General features: G+C 38.4%; 1 protein-coding gene across 1 annotated transcript in view; it reads right to left on the reverse strand.

The window, feature by feature from the left end:
* Nucleotides 1-14,799: 14,799 nt before the first annotated feature.
* Nucleotides 14,800-24,238, reverse strand: part of LOC143660036 (uncharacterized) — a 45,489-nt gene continuing 36,050 nt past the window's right edge. Inside the window, 2 exon segments of the mRNA XM_077133378.1 lie at nt 14,800-15,186; nt 15,188-17,720. Of these exon segments, the coding sequence (XP_076989493.1) occupies nt 15,108-15,186; nt 15,188-17,720 (2,612 nt within the window). The 3' untranslated portion in view covers nt 14,800-15,107.

Below are 24,238 nucleotides of genomic sequence, written 5' to 3' on the forward strand. Positions count from 1 at the left end.
AACAAAGAAAAGTCCAGGAACAGATAGTTTCATGGCTGGATTCTTGCAAACATTTTAAAAAGATTTAACCCCAAGTGGTGTGACAGTGGCTCAGTGGCAGAATTCTCGCCTGCCATTCCAGAGACCTGGGTTTGATTTCCAGTGTCTGCCCATGCAAAAGAAAAAGAAAAAAGATTTAACCCCAATTCTTCTCAAACTTTTCCATAACATAGAAAAGGAGTGATTACTTCCTAATTCATTCTGTAAATCAGCACTACCCTGATACTGAAGTCAGGTAAAAAGAGCAGAAGAAAATTTTAAACCAACATGCCTTATGACTATGGATGCAAAAATCCTCAAGAAACTTGACAAACCAAATCTAATTATTATACACCATGACCAAGTGGGATTTATCCCAGGAATGCAAGGATGATTCAACATGAAATAATCAATGTAATACACCACAATAATAGTATGAAAGACAAAAAGCACATGATTATCTTAACCAATGCAGAAAAGGCATTTGAGAAAATCCACCATTCTTTCATGATAAAAACACATTAAAAACTAGGAATAGAAGAGAACTTTCTCAATATAATAATGGGCATTTATGAAAAACCAACATCAAATAACATACTCAATGGTAAAAGATGAAAAGCTTTCCTGCTAAGATCAGGAACAAAACAGGGATGTCTACTGTCACCACTATTATTCAACATTGTACTGGAAGCTCTAGCTAGAGCAGTCTGGCAAGAGAAAGAAATAAAAAGCATGTAAATTGGAAAGGAAGAAATCTATTCACTGATGGCATGATTCTATATGCATAAAATCCCAAAAAATCCATAAGAAAGCTACCAGAACTAATAAATTCAGCAAAGTTGCAGGATAGAAGATACACATGCTGAAGTCAGTTGGATTCCAATATACACACCATTAATGAACAATCTGAAAAAGAAATAAAACAATTTCATTTACAATAACATCTAAACCAATAAAATACCCAGGTATAATTTTAACCAGTGAGGTGAAAGATGTACACTGAAAGCTAAAAGACATTGTTAAAAGAAATTAACAACCTACATAAATAAAGAGATATCCCAGGTTCATGAATTGAAAGACAATATTTTTGTCAAGATGTCAATACTGCCTACAGTGACCTATAAATTCAATGTGATCTCTATTAAAATCCCAGTAGCCTTTTTTGTGGAAATGGAAAACCTAATCCCCAAGTTCATATGGAATTGTAAGGGGCCCACAATAGCTCTGCTAGTTTGAATCCGTTGTGTACCCTAGAAAGGCCAAGTTCTTTAATCCTCATTCAATATTGCTGGGTGGGAGATTTTTTATTGTTTCCATGGAGATGTGACCTACCCATTCAAGGTGGGGTTGCTTACTGGAGTCCTTTAAGAAGGAACCATTTTAGAAAAAGGTTTAGAGCCATGAGAACCACCAGAGCCACCAGAGCCACCAGAAAAAAACAGAACCCTGGGGAAGACATTGAAGAGGACTGGAGAAAAAGCTACCAGATATTGCCATGTGCCTTTCCAGCTGAGAGAGAAATCCCAAACACTATCAGCCTTATTGAACCAAAGTATCATTCCCTGGATGCCTTAATTTGGATATTTTCAAAGTCTTGCCTTAATTTGGACATTTTCGTGGCCTTGGAACTGTAAACTTGCAACTTAATAAATCCCCCCCTTTAAAAGCCATTCTGGCTCAGGTATATTGCATTCTGGCAACTCGCAAACTAGAACAATAGCCAAAACAATTTTGAAAAAAAACAAAGTTGAAAGACTCACATTTGTTGATTTTAAAACTTACCTCAAAGCTACATTAGTTATAACAGTGTGGCACTGGCATAAGGATAGACATATAGACCAATGAAACAGAATTGAAAGTCCAGAGATAAATCTACACCTCTATGGCCAGCTGATTTTTGACAAGGGTGCCAAGTCCATTCAGTGAGAAAAGAATAGTCTCTTCAACAAATGGTGCTGGGAAATCCACATGCAAAATATCTTTGGGACCTTATAATAGACAATGGAGTTTTAGATTTTACAACAAAAGCATGAGAAACAAGAAAAAATAGGCAAATGGGATGTCCTTCAAATTAAATGCTTTCATGCATCAAAGGACATTAGCAGGAAAGTGAACAGAAAACATACAAAATGAGGGAAAATATTTGGAAACCATATATCTGATAAAGATTTAAGATCCAGAATATATAAAGAACTCTTACAATTCAACCACAGACAAAAAATTAAAACATTGGTCAAGAATTCGAACAGACATTTTTCCAAAGAAATTCAAATGGACAATAAGTACATAAAAAGATGCTCAACATCATTAATCCTTAGAGAAATGCAAATGAAAAATACAAGGTACCACTTCACACCCACTAGGCTATTATTCAAAGAACAGAAAATAAGTGTTGATGAAGATGTGGGGAAATAGGAACCTTTGCACATTGGGTGGTGTGTTAGCTAGGGTTTTCTAGAGAAAAGGATAAGCAGGACTACCCATAGACATAAAATTTATAAAAGTGTCTCACATAACCCTAGGAAAGTAGAGTCCAAAATCTGTAGGGCAGGCCACAAGCTGATAACTCTGATGAAGGTCCTCAATGAACTCTTAGGAGAGGCTGGTAGGGCAACTATGGGAATGTAAGGGTTCAAGGTCTGTAATGCAAGCTGCAAGCTGATAATTCCAATGAAGTTCCTCAACCAATTCTCAGGAGAGGCTGGCTGGACAACTGTGGGAATGGAAGAGTCCAAAATCTGTAGGGCAGGCTGTGAAGCTGGTGACTTCAATGAAGGGTCTGGACGAACTCCACAGGAGAGGCTCACCAGCTGAAGCAGAAAGAATAACTGTCTCTTCTGAATCCTCCTTAAAAGCCTTCCAGTGATTAGATTAAGCATTACTCATTGCAGGAGACACTCCCCGTAGCTGATTACAAATGCAATCAGCTGTGTATGCCACTGATGTAATCATGATTTAAGTCCATGAAATGTCCTAATAGCAAGACAGGCCAGCACTTGCCGGACCAGACAACCAGGCACCACTATCTGGCCAAGTTGACAGGTGAACCTCACCATGACAAGTGGGAATGTAAAATGGTACAGTTTGGTGGCTCCTCAGAAAACTAAACAGAATTACCATATGAGTCAGCAATTCTACAACAGGTACTTAACCAAAAGAATTCAAAGAAAGGAACTCAGACAGATATTTTGTATACCAACGTTCATCATAGCATCATTCACAAAAGCCAAAAGGTAGAAGCAACCCAAGAGTCCATTAGAAGTTGTATAGATAAACAAAATGTGGTATATCCATATGACAGAATATTATTCAGCTGCAAAGAGAAGTAATGTGTTGGTACATGCTATACAACATGGATGAACCTTGAAGACATTATGTTGAGTGAAACAAGCCAGCTATAAATTTTGCATGATTTCTCTTAAATTAAATACTTACAAAAAGCAACTTCATAGAAACAGTAGAATAATGGCTACAAGGGGTGGAGGGAAGAGGCAATGGGGAATTATTGCTAAAGGAGTACAAGTTTTGGTTTAGGATGATGAAAACAGTCTGGAAATAGTGGTGAAAGTTACATGGTTTTCTCAATGTACTTAAGGTCGAAGAATTGTCCACTAATAGTGGTTAAAATGATTTTCATGTTACATATAAATTTTATAATTAAAGCTAAATTAAAAAATAAACATGGGCTGTTTTTCAGTGAGGCTTACATAAATACTATAAAAGTTACTTTGTAATGCCTTCTTGAGAGATAATGGTATATCAAGGAGTGGGGCTAGAAGAGCAGCAGTCAGGGGAACAGAAAGCAAAGTTTGAAGGAGGGAATACAGCTTGTGATCAAGATTATGAAAGGATGAGAGATGGGGAGAGCAGGAGGTGGTATAATGTGTTGAAGCAATAGTGTGATAGTGGATACAATGAGGGCTTGGAGTCATGAAGATTCCACTTGAGATAAGTCCAACTGTTGACTCGAGGTCATCATTGGGAATGAGTCCAGTTCCAGGGCTGAGGTCAACAGTGATGCATTAGGCATCACACAGTTGGTTGAGGGTCAGGTCATGCACTTCACTAAGTTTGTAATAATCTTGGGATGAATTTTGGACCGTGAGGCATAAAGCCTTGTTAGTTAAGGAGTTGCAGAAATGTACAAATGTGGTTGGATAATGAGAGATACAATTAACAAGAAAATAGGTCATTATTTTGTTACCACCTTGGGGATAGAATTATCATAAAGAAGGCCCATTGCATACATGCCCATGGAGGATTTCCTTTGCTCTTTCAATAATGGTTTGAAACGTATTTTAAGAGGCAAGGATTGAGCATAGAAATGTTAATTCAAGAGGTTTTTTTAGTAGAGTATGCAGCAAGTATATATACTGCCTCCTACGTGATGTGATTTCCCTTGTGATTTTTAGAATAGTCAGCAGGGGGCACTTTAAACACTACAAAAAGTCTTGTTGGTGAGCTAGAAATTAATCTATGGTGTCATACAGTGGTTTTATAAGGCATTAGTGTTGAAGAGCCCAAGTAAGAAAGAGTGGCATCACGGCCAAAGTATAGCCCAGTAGCTGTTACATTGCTTGTGGAGTCCACCCATTGGCCTGCAGTGTCCCAGGCGCAAGTTATCACCAGAAGTAGACATATTCAAGCTATGAAATATCAAAAGGCCAAGCTTAACAACTGCAGCTTGTGGGTGCTATAGCTTGAGGCATTGGTGGACTGCAGACTGGTTCTTGTCCCCATTCTAGGTGTCTGTGGTTGGAACCAGTGTTACTTAGCTGAGGATACTCTTGGACAAAAATAATCTTTCTTGGACTTCCTCTGCTTTCTATATTGTTCTGAGTGTGAGTCCTGGAGTAATGATCTCTACTTCAGTGAAATTATCATGGGTATGATAAATATCTTTTATAGCTTAAAGTTTTTGGCAAAGCTTGTGGCTTAGATAATAATGACATCAACATCATCAAGGTGTCAGAACAGCTCTAAAGGATAAAGGATAGCTAGAAGGATATTCCAAAGATAGTTCATAACTATCACTCCTGGCTTTGATTTTAATCCCCACTGGAATGGGGAAAGACTGAAAAGGGATAGATGAAAGGGCAGGAGGAGAAATACCAGTAATGTGATCTTTATAAGTTTTGGTATGTAAATGTAAAACTAGGTATGCTTAAAGGTACTTCCTGTGTGGCTTCAGAAGGAAACAATAAGTGTGTTATTGGAAAGTGGAGGAAATGTGATCCTTGTCATAAAATGGCAGAGAACTTGACATAATTGTGGTCTGATGTTGGATGGAAGGCAGAACTTGTAGGTGAGGAACTTGTATGTTTAGATGAGGAGATATCCAAGCAAAATGTGGAAAGGGCAGCCTGGTTTCTCATTGCTGCTTATAGTAAAATTAGTAAAGGATAAACTAAACACTGAATTGTTATGGAAAAAAGGGAACCAGCACATGTTGCCACTGGCTGTATTACAAGGCTAGACCATTGGCAATGGCCCAGGAACCTGTGAAGATGTGCTTTTGGGACCTACTGTTGGTCAGGGCATCTTCCACTGCCAAGATGACTGCCTGAATTTTGGCCAGTTGTGCTAACTCTCAGCTCACATCCTTTCACAGGGGTGTCCTGGTTAAGGGATGAAAAGCAACAGCCTTTCAGTGAGCTCCATCACATGTAATCTTTGCTGTTCACTCAGTTGATCCCAAGAAGGTCCCACAGTAGTCAAGGAGCCTGGGATACGGTTGAGCTTCTCTAGCACTGTGGCATCTGGTAAAGGACTGAGAACGGGGTGGGGGGGGCACCACCTTCTGTAGTTGAGATATGCCAGAGGGCCCAGGTTTGGCTCTATACTGTAGGTACCACTTCCATTTCAGCAAGGAGGCAAGTCAATCTTTTGGGGTGCTGCTTCCACAAACCACAGTGTAAATAGAAGCTGAATGTGGAGGGTCATAGTTTCATGTTCTATGAGTCTCAGTTTAGGAAGAGCCAGTATGCACCCAGCAGCTGTGGCTCTAATGGTGTGTAATGTAGGACGGAAGCAGGCATCTTTTTGCACCAGAAAGTCATGGGCAACTTATGGCCATTAGGAATAGACCAGAGACCCCAAGAAGCATAAGAGATGGTTGCTAGAACTTATAAAGTCTCCAGGAGGCATAAAGGAAGCACACATTGTATGGTCATCTGGACTCATTCTAGGGCCTTCTGTCATAAAGTGCCCCATTCAAAGTGGTTGACAGATGACTGCATGTTTTGGTTTGCTAAAGCTGCCAAGATGAAATATGCCAGAAATGGGTTGTCTCAAGGCATCAACAGGACAATACCTGGATTTTGAAGACAGGCTGCTAGCATCTGGGGCTGTCACATGGTGTGCTGGTTTGAAACTTATGTACCCCAGAAAAGCCGTGTTCTTTTAATCTCTTCTATTGTGCCTTTCATTCCCATAAGTTCTGTGATTTCTTTTTTCAAACTTTCGAGTTCTTTAGGTTCACCCAATGTCTTCTTTATATCCTCCCTTAATTTTTTATGAGATTTTTGCATGTCTGTTTGAACATCCTGAACTAGCTGTTTCAACTCCTGTACCTCATTTGAAGTGTTGGTTTGTTACTTTGACTGGGCCATATCTTCAATTTTCCTAATATGACTAGTTATTTTTTGCTGGTGTCTAAGCATTTGATTTCCCTAATTAGTTTATTCGGGAGGTTGTCTTCAGTCTTTTACCTAGGGTTTCTTGCTGGATGGCTTTGTTCTCTACCTGTTCTTGAATGTTCACTTCAACTGATTTTATACCTCAAGCATAGGTTCTGTTTAACTGATCAAAAATTTTTAGCTCTTGTTTTTCTGTTCTATTGTCCTGCCTATATGAAACTTTTTTTTTTGAGGAGGAGGAGGAGATATTGTAGACCCCAATCAGATTTTCCCAGACCAGACAGGCCCAGGTCTCAGGAGAAGTGAGAAGACAGCATCAGTTTTCCCTGAGGGTGAGACCCATCTGGTTGTCAAACTTTCCTATGAAGCCTCTAGACTATGCATTTTTGCTATCATGCCCAGCAGCTTCCCACCAACATAAAGTGATGTGGCACCTTTAATTTCAGCAGACTCTCCCTGACAGTGGTGTGGTTGCAACAAAATGAGGTAGTAGGTGGGCCCTGATTACTTCTGTTTTTCAGCCCCTGGGGCCTGAATTCCTTGAAGGAGCAATTTCACTTGAGCTGGATCCCACCCCGCTTTACTTAGGGAAGATATGCCCTTTTAGGGAATTAACCCCTTTCACATGACTGGTTACTTTGTCTCTCACACATGCCTTAGTTCCACCTTTGCCTGGGGCAGTGCTGGAGTCTGAGAGTGCTTGCAGTTTTATCTAATGAGCTGTTAAAAAGTAAAAAAAATAAAATAAAATAAAATAAAGCCTTTTCAGAGTCAGAACCCCAATCCTCGGGTTTGTCAATCAAGTGCTTGAGCTGGTACATGGCTCCATGTATTTCCAGGTTCTATGTGCCTCCTTTTCTTCGGGTCTAGCTCTTTTCCATTATTTTGTGCTTTCCAACTAAAAAAAGAGTCTCTGATTATTTCTTGTTTCTGTCAGCTCTGCCTCCTTTCTGCTGGGTTAAAATATCCCATTTCCTTTAGTCCCTATTCCAGATTTTTTGTGCTACGGCCCTGTTTTCAGGAGTCAGAATTTGTTAATTCCACAATTGGAGCTTGGTTTAGCTAAACCCTTCCTACTGGTAAAGTCTGTTTCCTTTCCCCTTGGGGAATCAGCCTGCCATGCTGGCTGGGATATGGAGGGGCACTGGCCTCCACAGTTTGGAGGACTTACAGTGCTGTGTGGGATCTCAGCTGTTCCACCTGGCCCAGACTGGTATATTCTGTGTGTCCTGTCACTGATGTTCCCCCAGCAGTGTGTCCTGTACCATTCCTGGCTATTTTCAAGCTGTTCTGGAAGGTGAATTAATTCATACCTCATGATATCGCCATCTTGCCTCTCCTCTGCTACCAGTTTTTGTTTTGTTTTGTTTCTCCTAATGCAAAACATTTTAATAGGTTGTCAAATATACAGTTATTAGAATTATCTAAATATCACTTAAGTTATAAAAATCAGTATATCACATTACATTATATAAAAGCACAAATCACACATTGACAATAACCCCTGCAGTCCAAAAATACCTCCATCAAAACAAATTACAAATACATTTTAAAACGAAAAAGTGGAGACATTAGACATTTAAACCAAGGTAACTGAGACTAGACTACATTCATTCATTCATCAAGTACAATGAATTTAGCGTTGCTATTTATAGTTACTAGTAACACAATTCTAGGTACAATTTCACATACTTTCATAAATCTTCCAACAGTGTCCACAGTAAAGTGTCTTTGTGCAAATGATTGTCATTTAAATGCAGGTGCATCATGTGTTATACTTCAGAATATTTCATTTTGTAGTTGAACTGTTAATATACAAATGAACACCAAGTCATATTTTACCCCAATGATGACAAAGTTTAAAATTTTAAAAAGTATTGAAAGTAAATACCAATTTGTTTAATCACATAAATACTATTCCCTCTAACTAGTTGCTACCAAAATAAGTAATAAAAATTTAAACATTCTGAGAAATTATCATGGTGATGAAGGTACAACATGTGATAATATTGTGAACCACTGATTGTACACCAAGTATGGAATGTTCATATGTTAAGAATGTTCATGTTGTATGTTTGATTGGTTTTACTAATACAAATTTTAAAAAAAAGAATTCAGACATTAACTCCATAAAAAGGAAGGTTTAAGCTTTACTAAAATATTAACAAGCATCTTAAATAACATTAAAATCATTCTATAAGTCTAAAAGTAATTTCATATTCATTGCCAAGTTTAAAATACTAGTGATTTGACGATAAGATTGAGGATTAAAATATTGGTATTAATCATAAAGTACAATTTTAAAATGTGCAGTTGTTTGCTTGTGAATAAGTAATGGAATGTTTTTCACTGTAAGATTATGTTAAACACTACTCTGGATTCATGCACTGACTTCTTGACCTCAACACATCACCAAACTACTGTGCCACATGCCGTGCCCCACAGATTCGGCTCCATTTCCATCCTGCAAATAAAATGCCTTAGACTACTGAAGGAAATCAACTTCCAAAGTAAACCAATCAAGATATTTACATGATGCAAAGACAATAGAAGATCACTAAGCATATCATGATGCAGACAGATACAGCCCAGCCTAACAACCAAATTAAAACACTAGAGCAGACACAGACATTGGAACAACTAATCAGAGATGTTCATATAACTCTACTAAATAAAATAAATGGGATAGCTAATGATATAAAGGAGATTTAAGAAGACACTAGAAGAGCATAAAAAGGAATTTGAATGAATAAATAGAAAAATAGCAGATATCACAGAGATTAAAGAGGCTATAGACCAAATTAAAACTATACTAGAGACACACAATAGCAGACTTGAAGAGGCAGAAGAAAGAATAAGCCAATTAGAGGACAGGACAACTGATTTCAAACACTTAAAACAGCAAATAGCAAAAAAAGATGGAAAATTTTGAATTGGATCTTAGGGAAACGATGGACAAAACAAAGTGCACAAATACAGGAATCACTGGTGTCCAAGAAAGAGAAGAGAAAAGAGCTAGAAATATTAGTTGAGGAAATAATGGGGGGGAACTTCCCAACCCTTATAAGGGAAATATGCAAATCAAAGAATCCCAATGAACTCCAAATAGAATAAATCCAAACAGGCCTTCCCCAAGACACATACTAATCAGTCTGTCAAATGTTAAAGAGAAACAGAAAATCCTGAAAGTGACAAGAGAAAAACAATGTACTACATACAAGGGAAATCATATAAGACTGAGTTCAGACTACTTAACTGGCACTATGGAGGTGAGAAGGTAGTGTGGTATAAGATCCTGAAAGAAACATTTCCAGCCAAGAATTCTGTACCCAGCCAAACTGTCCTTTAAAACTGAGGGAGAGGGTGATGTAACAGTGGCTCAGAGGCAGAATTCTCACCTTCCATGCTGGAGACCCAGGTTCAATTACCGGTGCCTGCCCATGCAAAAAATAAAAATAAAAATAAACTGAGGGAGAGATTTAAATTTTCACAGACAAATCCTGAAAGAATCTGTTAACAAGAGACCAGCCCTATAAGAAATATTAAAGGGAGTTCTGCTAAAAGACAGGAGAGTGAGGTCTGGAGAAGGGCACAGATTTGAAGAGTAACGGTAAGGGTAACTTGAAGGTTAAAAAGAGAAAAAGGGAAAAGAACATATAGATCTGACAAGTAAAACCCAAAGGATCAGAAGGCAGATTCAAGAAATACCTCTTCAGCAATCAACTTTGAATATTAACAGATTAAACTTATCAATTAAAGATACAGATTGGCAGAATGGATGAAGAAATATAATCCAGCACATGCTGCTTACAAGACACTCATCTTAGACACAAGGATACAAATAGATTGAAAGTGAAAGGATGGAAAAAAGATGTCCCATGCAAGCTGTAACCAAAAGAAAGCAGGAATAGCTATTATAATATGGAGCAAAATAGGCTTTAAATGTAAAGACATTGTAAGAGACAAAGAGGGACACTATATATTAATAAAAGGGACAATTCACTAAGAAGTAGCAATCATAAATGTTTATGCTTCCAATCAAGGAGCTCCAAAGTACATGAGACAGACAATGGCAAACTGAAGGGAGCAATAGATGTTTCAACAATAACAGTAGGACATTTCAATACACTACTCTCCTCTATAGAAAAAATAATCAGACAGAGGATCAATAAGGAAATAGAGAAGTTAAACAACTTGATAAATGAATTAGACCTAATAGACATATATAAGCCTATACACCCCCAAAACACCAGGATATATATTCTTCTCTCCTGTTCATGGAGCATTCTCCAGGATAGATCATATGCTGGGGCACAAAACAGGTTTTTATAAATTTAAAAACACTGAAATTATTCAAAGCACTTTCTCTGATGGCAATGGAACAAAGCTGAATATCAACAACCACCAAAGAACAAGAACATTCACAAATATATGGAGATAAAATAACACACTCTTAAACATCCAGGGGTCAAAGAAAAAATTGCTAGAGAAATCAGTAGCTATCTGGAGATGAATGATGAGAATACAACATATCAGAACTTATGGGATGTGGCAAAGGCTGTGTAAAGAGGGAAATTTATTTTCCTAAATGCCTTTATTAAGAAAAAAGAGTAAAAGTCAAGAACTTAACTGCTCACCTGGAGGAACTTGAGAAAGAACAGCAAGCTAATCCCAAAGCAAACAGAAAAAGAAATAAAGACTAAAGTACAGTTAAATGAATGGGAGAACAAAAGAACAATAGAAAGAATCAATAAAATCAAAAGTTGGTTCTTTGAGAAAATCAATGAAATTGACGGGCCACTAACAAGACTGACAAAGAAAAAAAGATGATGCAAATAAACAAAATCAGAAATAGAGAAGAGGGTTGTTACCACAAACCCTGAAGAAATAAAAAAAAAAAAAACATAAGACAATATTATGAACAACTGTATGCCAACAAACTAGACAAGCTCACATACAAAAACACTACTCTGGAATAAGTAATTTAAAAAAACACATCTTTATTGAGAAGAAAAATGAAAACTTTAGGCTTCTGTATGTTACCAATAATCACTACACAAACTTAAAATCAAACAGAGATTATAATGCTGCAAAATATCAACATCTCTAACATAGTTGCTTCACCTTGACTCAATATTATCTTTATAGAGACCCAAATGCTAGTTATTTTATCTTTAAATGTATGTTTTTGTATATCTACTTTGTCTCCACCTCCACACCATCTAGACAGAATGTTGGAAATGGTAAGGAACTTGTCTGATTGGCAGATGCATTCACCCATAGATGAAATCAATCATGCTGATGATTTAAGTCCATAGCAAAAGAATAACTGGGCACCATCATCTGTCCAAGTTGCCACCCAAACCAAAGTATCACAGGACTGCAGTAGTCCACCATAAAGTATCATTCCAGGTTTAAGGACAGGCCAGATTGGGGTAGAAAACAGGAAAATGGGAATAACTACCCCTACTTTTAATACATCCTGTATAATGAATCTTAATCCTTAAAGACCCTGCTTTAATCAAATTAGAATGCACTAACAATTTTCATTGCTTGTGGGCAGATCCACACTTTCCCATTTGGTGAGGCCAACAGTAAGGGCCACACAGTGAATTACAGCATCCATCTCCAAAAAGGGAAGCCAAAGGGGACAGGAACTATGACCACTGAAAAATAAGGCAGAATTATTGTGCCAATAGTCAGCATAAACTGGAATTGTTTGCCTTCCGTCTTATATTCAGCATGCTCTGGGGATCATAGTGAGGTCTTTCCTCAAATTTGGTGAAACCTCTGGGGATTACCAAGATTTGAGAACCGATATCAATCAGGACCTAGAAAGTTGTATGGCAACTAACAAATGGTGGCTGTGGTCCCAGGGGCATGCCATGTCCTTAAAGACACTGGAAATGCTGCCACTGCCTCAGGCCAGGGAATAGACAGTGGGCCCTACACACTGGGGAGCTGAGTTTGGGGGAAGAGATTGAATGCTCTGTATATCATCACAGAAAAGCCTGGTGCTCCTTGGTGATCTTACTAGAGATATAATTGGAAAAGCTCAGGTTGCGGAGTTGCCAATAAAACGTCTTTTGGTGGCAGTTCTGCAGTGGTAGGGAGTAGCCTCAGAAACTCTGAAATGTGGGCTGCTTTCTGTATGGGCTCTGTTACTTTGTGACTCAAAACGTGTGCCTTGAACAGCAAATAATTCTAGGCAAGTTGACTAATTAAAGAAGCAGTGAAACCCTGTAATTTGTATGTGTTCCCCTGAGAAATCACTGCAAAGTGTCAGTGCCAAAAGTAACCTGCTCAGGATTGACTATGACTTCCTATCCATTGGGATGTTCAGTTAGCAATACACCGTTTGAAACATACCAGTCTGTATTATTGATTGGCATTCCTCTCCTATGACTAGTGAGGACATGTGCATTAATGACCATGGTGGTACAGTGGGTTACTTTCCTTGCCACGAAAACCTGATAGAGCAGAGTAAACACTGCAAAATATGCCCATGAATGTTGGGGTGGGCCAAGATCTTGTGTCCATTTCTGTAAATCTAGTGGATCCTAGATTTACTAAATAAATTATTAATTTGATGATCATGAGACATGCTAGCCACTTGGTATGTGGCAGAGGTTAAAGTTAATTCAGAGCTAGTAATATATAGGTGTAAGAGCCAATCTGTGCCCTTTACATTTGCTAATTACACAAAATATTTAGGTTTTGTATTTCTGAGTCAAATCTCAGACCCGTTTCCATTTCCTCCCCTGCACTGTTTTTCAGTGGTGTTGGTGGGGAGGACTCATGAGTTCACCCAGTTCATGATTGTAATAAGCTTCTCCAGGGATTTCCAATCAGGGTCATCTGGATTTGGGGAAGACTCTATGACCATCTTATTGACTCTAGAGGCCTTGAGCCTAAGCAAAGATAAGGGTAGCCCTTCATATGTTAACATGCTGTAGCACTTAAGGGAGGCCATATTCACTGAGAGGGTTTTACAATTAGCCAATAGGATCATGGTGTTCTCTGGCCCTTTAGGAAAGGCTTAGGTAAGAAATTCAGGGCTACTTTTCATAAGTGACCATACCAGGAAACCAGGGTGTTTTTTTCCCTATAACCCACATAGGACCCAGGTCTTTGTTTTGACAAAGGGAATGGGCAGCAGGAGCAGCACAGGTATTTCTGGAACCTAGTCAGCCATCTTATTCTTGACCACATTACTGCTTTTTCACTGCCTAGTGGCTGACTGCTCTTTCACAAACAACCTCCCAATTGGTGGATATAGCATACAGAATATTAGTCTTCTCGCTGAATGCTCTATAGAATGGACGTGAATGCCTGCTTGAGACCCAACCAGTAGTCACAGATTGAGTCTTATGAGGCTTTGAGGCTTTTGAAACACATGATTCAATCCAAGACACAACAGGTGCAGACCAAGAAAACACAACTCAACCACTTTAAAATGGGCCCCAATCTCTACTCCTGTCTCTTAACTCCAATTATCAAAACTTCTGATTTAGGTTGGTATAAACCTAAATCAAGCTTGCTAAGACTCAGCAGTTACACATAGTGTGGTACAACTCAAATGCAAGCTCAGCAGCAGTGCTCCGTACCCAATTCATAAGCCAAGCCACTTATGGTATGAACTGGGTTCAAACCACTATATGCAGTGGTTTGAAAAGCCATAAGTTCATAAGCCAGGAGCTAAAAAGATTTCAAAGGAGTCATGTCCAAGATCATAATGCCAACTGTACAAATTCATTCATGGCTATAAAAATTTATTGTGGTTATGCTGGGACATGGGATGGATCCCCTCCTAATTTTAGGATGGATATGGGTGCTGATGACACTCCACACATCAAGAGTATTCAAGAGTTTATTACTCACACCAAAGTCTCCTAAGCAGAGCAGGATGAGCACAAATAGATCCATGGTGGCTTGAGCAAGGTAGAGGGAGCAGGTTGGGTCCTTATACTGACTATGAAGTAGGACTTAGGAAAAGTCCATGGTGTAAACTGGAGACTTACAAGCTTAAAATTTCCTGCCAGTGCCAACAGAGGTGGTGTACACCAGGTTTTTATCAGCTTTTCCAGATGGGACAGATGGAGACAGAGAGGATAAGGCTTAAAAAGAAGTCAGGAGACTAGAAAAAAAAAAGAGAATCTTTATTACAAATGGATACTATTAGTTTCACCAGTTTACCAACTATTAAATTAAAGCACAGAGAAGTTAGTCTTTTCTTATTCAGCACACTCTCCTACAAATTTGTAGAATTTCAACAAGGTTTGAGTCATAATAGAAAACTCTTCTGCATTATCAATTTCTTTAATATTAAATTTTCTGATGCTGAATTGAGTATGACGTTAAAGGAATTTTGACATCCACTGTATTTTTCTCTAGAATGAAATTTGATGATTCATAACAAATGAATGGCATGTAAAGAGTTACCTATATTAATTAAATTAGATTATGAATTATCTGATGTTGAGGAAGGTATGCAGACTGTTTAAAAGCCTTCCCACATTTCTTACACTGACTTCTCACCAGTATGAATTCGCTGATGTTGACCAAGTTGTGAACGCAGTCTAAAGGCCTTCCCACATTCCCTACAATCATAGGGTTTCTCACCAGTATGAATTCTCTGATGTGCAGTGAGTTGTGAGCTAAAAAAAAAAGATTTCCCACATTCCTTACATTCACAAGGTTTTTCACCAGTATGAATTCTCTTATGTTGAGTAAGGTGTGCAGACTGTCTAAAAGCCTTCCCACATTCCCTACATTCATAGGGCCTCTCACCAGTATGAATGCTGTGATGTCGAGTAAGTTCTGAGCCACGGATAAATGCTTTCCCACATTCCTTGCATTTATGTTTCTTGTCAGCATGAATTCGCTGATGTTGAGTAAGTTGTGAGCCACAAATAAAGGTCTTCCCACACTGTACACATTCATAGGATTTCCCACCAGTATGAATTTGGTGATGTTGACCAAGTTGAGAACGCAGTCTAAAGGCCTTCCCACATTCTTTGCATTCATAGGGCTTGTCACCAGTATGAAGTTTCTGATGGTAAGAAAGTTGGGAGCAATAAATAAAGCCTTTACCACATTCCTTACATTCATAGGGCTTCTCACCAGTATGAATTCGCTGATGTTGACCAAGTTGTGAACGCATACTAAAGGTCTTCCCACATTCTTTGCATTCATAGGGCTTGTCACCAGTGTGACGCTTCCTATGGCAAGAAAGCTGGGAACTATAAATAAAGGCTTTACCACATTCCTTGCATTCATACGGTTTCTCACCAGTATGAATTCGTTGATGTTGACGAAGCTGTGAACGTAGCCTAAAGGCCTTCCCGCATTCCTTACAATCATAGGGTTTCTCACCAGTATGAACTCTCTGATGTCCAGTGAGTTCTGAGCCACAAATAAAAGACTTCCCACATTCCTTACATTCATAAGGTTTCTCACCAGTATGAGTTCTCTTATGTCGAATAAGGTGTGCAGGCTGTCTAAAAGCCTTCCCACATTCCGTACATTCGTAGGGCTTCTCACCAGTATGAATGTTGTGATGTTGAGTAAGTTGTGAGCCATGGATAAAGGCTTTTCCACATTCCTTGCATTTATAAGGTTTCTTGGCAGCATGATTTCGCAGATGTTTAGTAAGTTGTGAGCTACAGATAAAGACCTTCCTACACTGTGCACATTCATAGGATTTCTCACCAGTATGAATTTGGTGATGCTGGAAAAGTTGGGAGCCACAAATAAAGTTCTTCCCACATTCATTACACTCATGTTTCATACCAGGATGAATTCTCTGGTGTTCAGTACATTGTGAGGCATGAATAAAGGCTTTCCCACATTCCCTATGCTGATAAGATTTCTCACCAGTATGAATTCGCTGATGTTTGCGAAGTTGTGAACGCAGTCTAAAGGTCTTCCCACATTCCTTACAATCATAGGGTTTCTCACCAGTATGAACTCTCTGATGTCCAGTGAGTTCTGAACCATAATTAAAAGATTTCCCACATTCCTTACATTCATAAGGTTTGTCACCAGTATGAGTTCTCTTATGTCGAATAAGGTGTGCAGACTGTCTAAAAGCCTTCCCACATTCCGTACACTCATAGGGCTTCTCACCAGTATGAATACTGTGATGTCGAGTGAGTTGTGACCCATGGATAAAGGCTTTCCCACATTCCTTGCATTTATAAGGTTTTTTGGCAGCATGAATTTGCTGATGTTTAGTAAGTTGTGAGCTACAAATAAAGACCTTCCCACACTGTGCACATTCATAGGATTTCTCACCAGTATGAATTTGGTGATGATGGAAAAGTTGAGAGCCACAAATAAAGTCTTTCCCATAGTCTATACATTCATGTTGCTTCATAACCATACCAGGATGAATTCTCTGGTGTTCAGTGAGTTGTGAGGCATGAATAAAGGCTTTCCCACATTCCCTACATTGATAAGATTTCTCACCAGTCTGAATTTGCTGATGTTGATCAAGTTGTGAACACAGTTTAAAATCCTTCCCACATTCCTTACATTCATTGGGCTTTTCACCAGTATGAATATTGTGATGTTGAGTAAGTTCTGAGCCACAGATAAATGCTTTCCCAAATTCCTTATATTCATAATGCTTCTCACTACTATGAATTTTCTGATGTTCAGTGAGACAGGAAAAATTACTAAATGCCTTCCCAACTTCCTTACATTTAAAGGGTTTCTCACCAGTATGAATTCTTTGTTGTTGCATAAGCTCTGAGCCATAAATAAAGGCCTTCCCAAATTCTTTAAATTTACAGAAATTTTCTCCACAAGTTTGCTGAGGTAGAGTAACAGATGTCTTCTGGCTGAAGGTTGGCACTTTTTCATAGGTGATTAATGTTTGCCTCAAATACTCCTCCAGATTTATTCCATGTCTCCCAAACTGGTCTTTGCATTTCCAGTCATCTCCAACACCAGAGTCCACAAGGCCATGACTTTTTTCCAATATCACCCACTGAGATGATGCTACGTCATAGGTTCCATTTTGTGAACATGACTCCTTGGTGGTACATCTGAACTCCAATTCTGAAAGATAACCAAAAAGCAAACACATGCCATTTCCTATTTTGGGAGAAATAAAACCTCTATGGTTGAAAAAGGAGAGAAAATAAAACTGATCTCCATAAGAACTGCAGATGATGTACACAGCTTTCAGTTTGAAAACGAGGAAAAGAGCAATAAGGAATTAAGAAAAATAAGGAAATTTAATAGGAACCCCAATTAAATCAGTACTTCTAAAATTCAGGTGTAGATCAGAATCAGCTGAAATTGGGTTAAATAACTAGATATCAAGGCACTGAGTCACACAATGTGAACAAGAATTTATAGCTATAAGTCTTTAGTCTCCTATTTTTAACACATTCAATTAGCCAATTCTGATGCATCTCACAATTTAAGAATTCCACCTGGAATTTTTCAATGATTTCCAACTGCATCTAGAAAAAAATCTGAACTCTGTACCATAGTTTATGAGAGGCTCTATAGTCCTTTTTTCTTTGACAGCCTATCTCATCAAAATCTTGTCTAACAGCTTTCAGACCCACTTCGGCTCACTGTTCATTATATACTAAGTATTTATCTCTCTGAGCTCTGAAATAAGCCAAGTCCTTTACCTTTTCAGAATTTTCTAAAGATTGTTCAATGCTAGAAATTTTGAAACTTCTGTTAGCATGGCTGGCTTGGTATCATATTATAAGTCTCAAATAAAAAGTTACTTAGAAAGTAGGCTGGATAACCCCATCTAAATTCATGCCTTTATTTTCTATTTCATATTTTTCTTTTTTTAAAAAACAATTTTCTGAATTTTAGAGTTATATGATCTTTTATTTACCCACATGTAACCATTTATTTTCTTGCCCTGAAAACTCTTAAAGGGAAAGAACAATGGCTATTTTATTCACCACAGAATAATCAACATCTTGCTCATAAAGGATATTCAACAGATATGTTTAATGTTTAGTGAATGAATCACTAGATTAATGAAAGGGTATTATTACAGGGATAAAGGAAAATATAAACATATGAAACTAGGAAAGTATTTGAGAATCATAATCATTTTGCTTATAATTATAATTCTGAACATGTGTCCTTAATTTTGGTCTCTCCCACAAAATCACACAGAAAGCTACATGTATAAATGAAACAAACAAAAATTATACATATATATACCTAATCATCCATCTATCCAAATATTTCTTCCTTTGTACATATACATATAGGTACCTCTACAATGTGAAATAATGCTATGCAAAGGTACATGGGAATACTGGGAGACTAGGAACATCAACTAATCTGGCAGAATGAGTTTGGACAGACCGGGATACTAGTAATCTGCAACAGTATATTGGATGTGAGCCAAAAGAAATAATGAAGAATAACAATCACGGTAATATAATATACTGAGAATGTTCTAAAATATGGAATAAGTATAGAATGATTAGAAAACAAATACTCTTTTGAATACAATATGCTTTGTGGATCCAATGAAACTAACATTTGGTGGAGATGCTATAAAGGTTGACATTGGAAGAATACAGAAGGGAATTCAGCAGTCTCTAGCAATGAGTGATAGTAGAAATAGTTGTGAAACTGTTCAGAGTAAAAGAAAGAGCAGTAATGAGGTCTAGGGAGAACACAGGCTTTCAGACCCCACCTCTGTTCATTATCACCTTTCTATGGGCAAATTATTTTGACCTATCTCAATCACCACTTCTTCATATAATAATAGATACAGAAATATTTATACAAAGGCCTATGAGGATTAGGAATAATATATGTAAAGTGCCCAGCATAAGTGAGAGCTCTTTAAGTAGTGGTAACTATTATTCTTGTTAACATGTAAAAATATTTTGAAAAAACAAAGGTTGGGGGACACTGAACAAGGAAAATGATTCTAAGTCATCTTGCATCTGAACTAAGTTTCTTTCATAAAATAAGCTAGCATAAAGTAAACAAATGTGAAAAGGGTGAGGCATGATGACATAAAAATAGCCCTCTGGATGACAAATTTGATGGGTCAGGCCCTGGATCTTTGGGCTAGTCCCTATGAAACTTATTCCTGCAAAAGAAAAGCTAAGGTTACTTATAATTATGCCTAAGAGTCACCCTACAGAGAACCTCCTTTGTTGCTCAGATGTGACCTTTCTAAGCCAACTCCTCAGATAAACTCAAAGCCCTCCCCGCCTATGTAGAGTAGGACATGACTATCAAGGTTATAAATATTCCTGGAAAGGTGGGACATGACTCCTGGGGATGAGCCTGGCCCTGGCATCAGGGAATTGAGAAAGACTTCTTGACCAAATGAGAAAAGAGAAATTAAAAAAAAAAAAAGTTTCAGCGGCTGACAGATTTTAAATAGAGTCTAAAGGTCATTCTGGAAGTTATTCTTATGCAGTATATAGATAACCCCTTTCAGTTTTTGATGTATCGGAGCAACTAAAGGGAAATGCCTGAAACCATTGAACTGTAATCAAGTAGCCTAGATTCTTAAAGATGATTATATAACTATACAGCTTTTAAGGTGTGACTATGTGATTGTGAAAACTGTGTGATTAATACTCCCTTTACACTTCGGGTCAAGATGACGGCTTAACATTGTGCGCATTTTAGTTCATCCTCCAGAACAACTGCTAAATAACCAGAAACAGTACAGAACAGCTCCCGGAGCCACAATAGTGAGTGGACACACAGCATACCCCAGTCTGGACCAGCTGGACCATCTGCGAGCAACCCCCAGAAATGTGAGTTCCCAAAGCTGCAGCGGCCAGAGCCCCTCCCCCACAGGCTGCTTCCCAGAGGGGAAAGGAAAGGACTTTACCAGAAGCAGGGACTAGGCACAATCAAACGCTAATCTTGGAACTAATTAACAATTCTGACTACTAAAAATAGGTCCCCAGCTTAGGTGAACCTGATCAAAGCGGAGGTTGCTCATATTTGCCCCGGCACCAAGGGGGCAGGACTGACAGAAAAAGGGGGAAAAAAGAGAACGAAACAGGTTTTTGTAGCTGTGTATCTACAAAGGCTTGACTGCCTCAGGATACAGCAGCAGGACTTTTCAGGCTGCAACTGTTCCAGGCATAGGCAGAAGTGAGCTCTTTTGGGGGTTTATCTGAGCTTGTGCCTTCCCCAGGGGAGGGGTGAAGCCTCACCCAGGTGGAATCCCTCCATCAAGGAATTCAGACACCAGGGCTTGGTAATTTGAAGCCATTAAAACCAGCCTGCAACCTCTCCTCTGTCTCCACCACGCCCCCAGCAGGGAGTCTGCCAAAGTTAAAGGTACTGCATCATCTTATTCTGGTGGGACCTGCAGTCAGACAAGCGCCACATATTGGGCAGGATAAGAAAAACAGAGCCCAGAGACTTCACAGGAAAGTCTTTCAAACTGCTGGGTCTCATCCTCAGGGAAAACCAACGCAGGTGACTCTTTCCTCCTGATAGGAGGCCAGTTTGGTCTGGGAAAATCTGGCTGGGGTCTATAATATCTAAGTAGACCCTCCTAAGTGTATGTGGGGGAAATGCACCACACAAGCAGGGCAAGAAACAAGAAAACAAGAACTGAAAAATTCTCCTCTGTTAAACAAAACTTAAGCTAGAGGTCCAGATAAAGCTGAACAGAATGTCAAAGAACAGATAGAAAACAAATTCATTCAGCAAGAAAACCCTAGATAAAAGAAGTGAAAGCAATCTCCAGATAAACTAATTAAGGTAATTAAATGCCTAGATGCCAGCAAAAAATAACAAATCACACTAGGAAAGTTGAAGATATGGCCCAATCAAAGGAACAAACCAACCAACAATTCAAATGACATACAGGAGCTGAAACAATTAATTCAGAATGTATGAACAGACATGGAAAATCTCATCAAAAACCAAATCAATGAATTGAGGGAGGATATAAAGAAGGCAAGGAAAGAACAAAAAGAAGAAACTGAAAGTCTGAAAAAACAAATCACAGAACTTATGGGAATGAAAGACACAGTAGAAGAGATGAAAAAAACAATGGAAACCTACAATGGTAGATTTCGAGAGACAGAACATAGGATTTCTGAACTGGAGGGCAGAACATATGAAATCCGACAAGAAACAGAAACTATAGGGAAAAAAAATGAAAAATATGAGCAGGGACTCAGGGAATTGAAAGACTATATGAAGCGCATGAAGATATGTGCTGTGGGTGTCCCAGAAGGAGAAGAGAAGGGGAAAGGAGGAGAAAAACTACTGGAGGAAATTATCACTGAAAATTTCCCAACTCTTATGAAACACTTAAAATTACAGATCCAAGAAGTGCAGCGTACCCCAAAGAGAATAGATCCAAATAGACATACTCCAAGACATTTAATAATCAGAATGTCAGAGGTCAAAGAGAAAGAGAGGATCTTGAAAGCAACAAGAGAAAAGCAATCCATCACATACAAGGGAAGCCCAATAAAGACTATGCGCAGATCTCTCAGCAGAAACCATGGAGGCGAGAAGACAGTGGGATAATATATTTAAATTATTAAAAGAGAAAAACTGCCAACCAAGAATTCTATATCCAGCAAAACTGTCCTTTAAAAATGAGGGAGATATTAAAACATTTTCAGACAAAAAATCACTGAGAGAATTTGTGACCAAGAGACCAGCTCTGCAAGAAATACTAAAGGGAACACTAGAGACAGATACGAAGACAGAAGAGAGAGGTGTGGAGAAGAGTGTAGAAAGGAAGACTATGAGTAAAGGTAAAAAGAAGGAAAATTAGATATGACATATAAAACCCAGAAGGCAAAATAGTAGAAGAAAGTACTACCCATGCAGTAATAACACCAAATGTTAATGGATTAAACTCTCCAAACAAAAGATATAGTTTGGCAGAATGGATTAAAAAACAGGACCCATCTATATGCTGTCTCTACTCAAAGGACACGAGGCCAAGGACACAAATGGACATTTACACACCAATGTTTATAGCAGCATTATTAACAATTACCAAGAGTGGAAACAGCCAAAATGTCCATCAACAGACAGTTGGCTAAACAAACTGTGACATTTACATAAGATGGAATATTATGCAGCTGTAAGACAGAATAAAGTTATTAAGTATGTAACAACGTGAATGGACCTTAAGGACATTATGCTGAGTGTGATTAGCCAAAAAAAAAAGGACAAATACTGTATGGTCTCACTGATATCAACTGACATTAGTGAATAAACTTGGAATATTTCCTTGGTAACAGAGACCATCAGGAGGTAGAAATAGGGTAAGATATTGGGTAATTGGAGCTGAAGGGATACGGATTGTGCAACAGGACTGAATATAAAAACTCAGAAATGGAGAGCACAATACTACCTAACTGTAATACGGTTATGTTGAAACACTGAATGAAGCTGCATATGAGAATGATAGAGGGAGGAGGGCTGGGGACATAAATGAAATCACAAAGAAAGATAGAGGATAAAGATTGAGATGGTGTAATCTAGGAATACCTAGAGTGTATAATGATAGTGACTAAATGTACAAATTTAAAAAATGTTTTTGCATGAGGAAGAACAAAAGAATGCCATTACTGCAGGGTGCTGAAGACAGATGGCAATTAATATTTTAAAATTTCAACTTATATGTGAGACTAAAGTAAAAAATGTTTATTTGGTACAAATATATACTTTGACTAGTGCATTTCCTAATATAACTTATGTAGATAGCTTGGTTGAACAACATAAGTACATGGAACCTTGGGTAAGACATGAGATTTTGTTGGTTTGTCCAGAGTGATGCCCCAATGAATCCCAGAGTGATTTGATCAGTGAGTGGAAAAGTACTTGCAAAGTCCCCTTCAAGGAATGGTGAGAATGGGGGAAAATTCAACTTCCCTAAGTTGAATTCTTGATATTCTCACAAGCAGTGTGGGCAAACAAAGCTATAGGCTGAGCGCTCAGTCTTGGGGTTTGTTCATATGAAACAACCCCACAGGGGATAGGTCAAGCATACTTAAAATTAGGCCTAAGAGTCACCCCCAAGAGAACCTCTTTTGTTGCTCAGATGTGGCATCTCTCTCCAGCCAACACAGCTAGCAAACTTACCACCCTTCCCCTGTCTACGTGGGACATGACTCCCCAGGTGTGGATCTTCCTGGCAACGTAGGACAGAAATCCCAGAATGAGCTGAAACCCAGCATCAAGGGATTGAGAAAACCTTCTCGACCAAAAGGGGAAGAGTGAAATGAGACAAAGTGTCAATGGCTGAGAGATTCCAAACAGAGTCGAGAGGTTATCCTGGAGGTTATTCTTATGCATTAAGTAGATATCACCTTGTTATCCAAGATGTAATGGAGAGGCTGGAGGGAACTGCCTGAAAATGTAGAACTGTGTTCCAGTAGCCATGTTTCTTGATGATGATTGTATAATGATATAGCTTTCACAATGTGACTGTGTGATTGTGAAAACCTTGTGTCTGATGCTGCTTTTATCTACCTTGTCAACAGATGAGAGGAACATATGGAATAAAAATAAATAATAGCAGGAACAAATGTTAAAATAGATTTAGTTTGAAATGCTAGTGATCAATGAAA

Source organism: Tamandua tetradactyla, chromosome 16 (assembly GCF_023851605.1).
Source record: "Tamandua tetradactyla isolate mTamTet1 chromosome 16, mTamTet1.pri, whole genome shotgun sequence".
In the NCBI taxonomy this organism is placed as follows: Eukaryota; Metazoa; Chordata; class Mammalia; order Pilosa; family Myrmecophagidae; genus Tamandua; species Tamandua tetradactyla.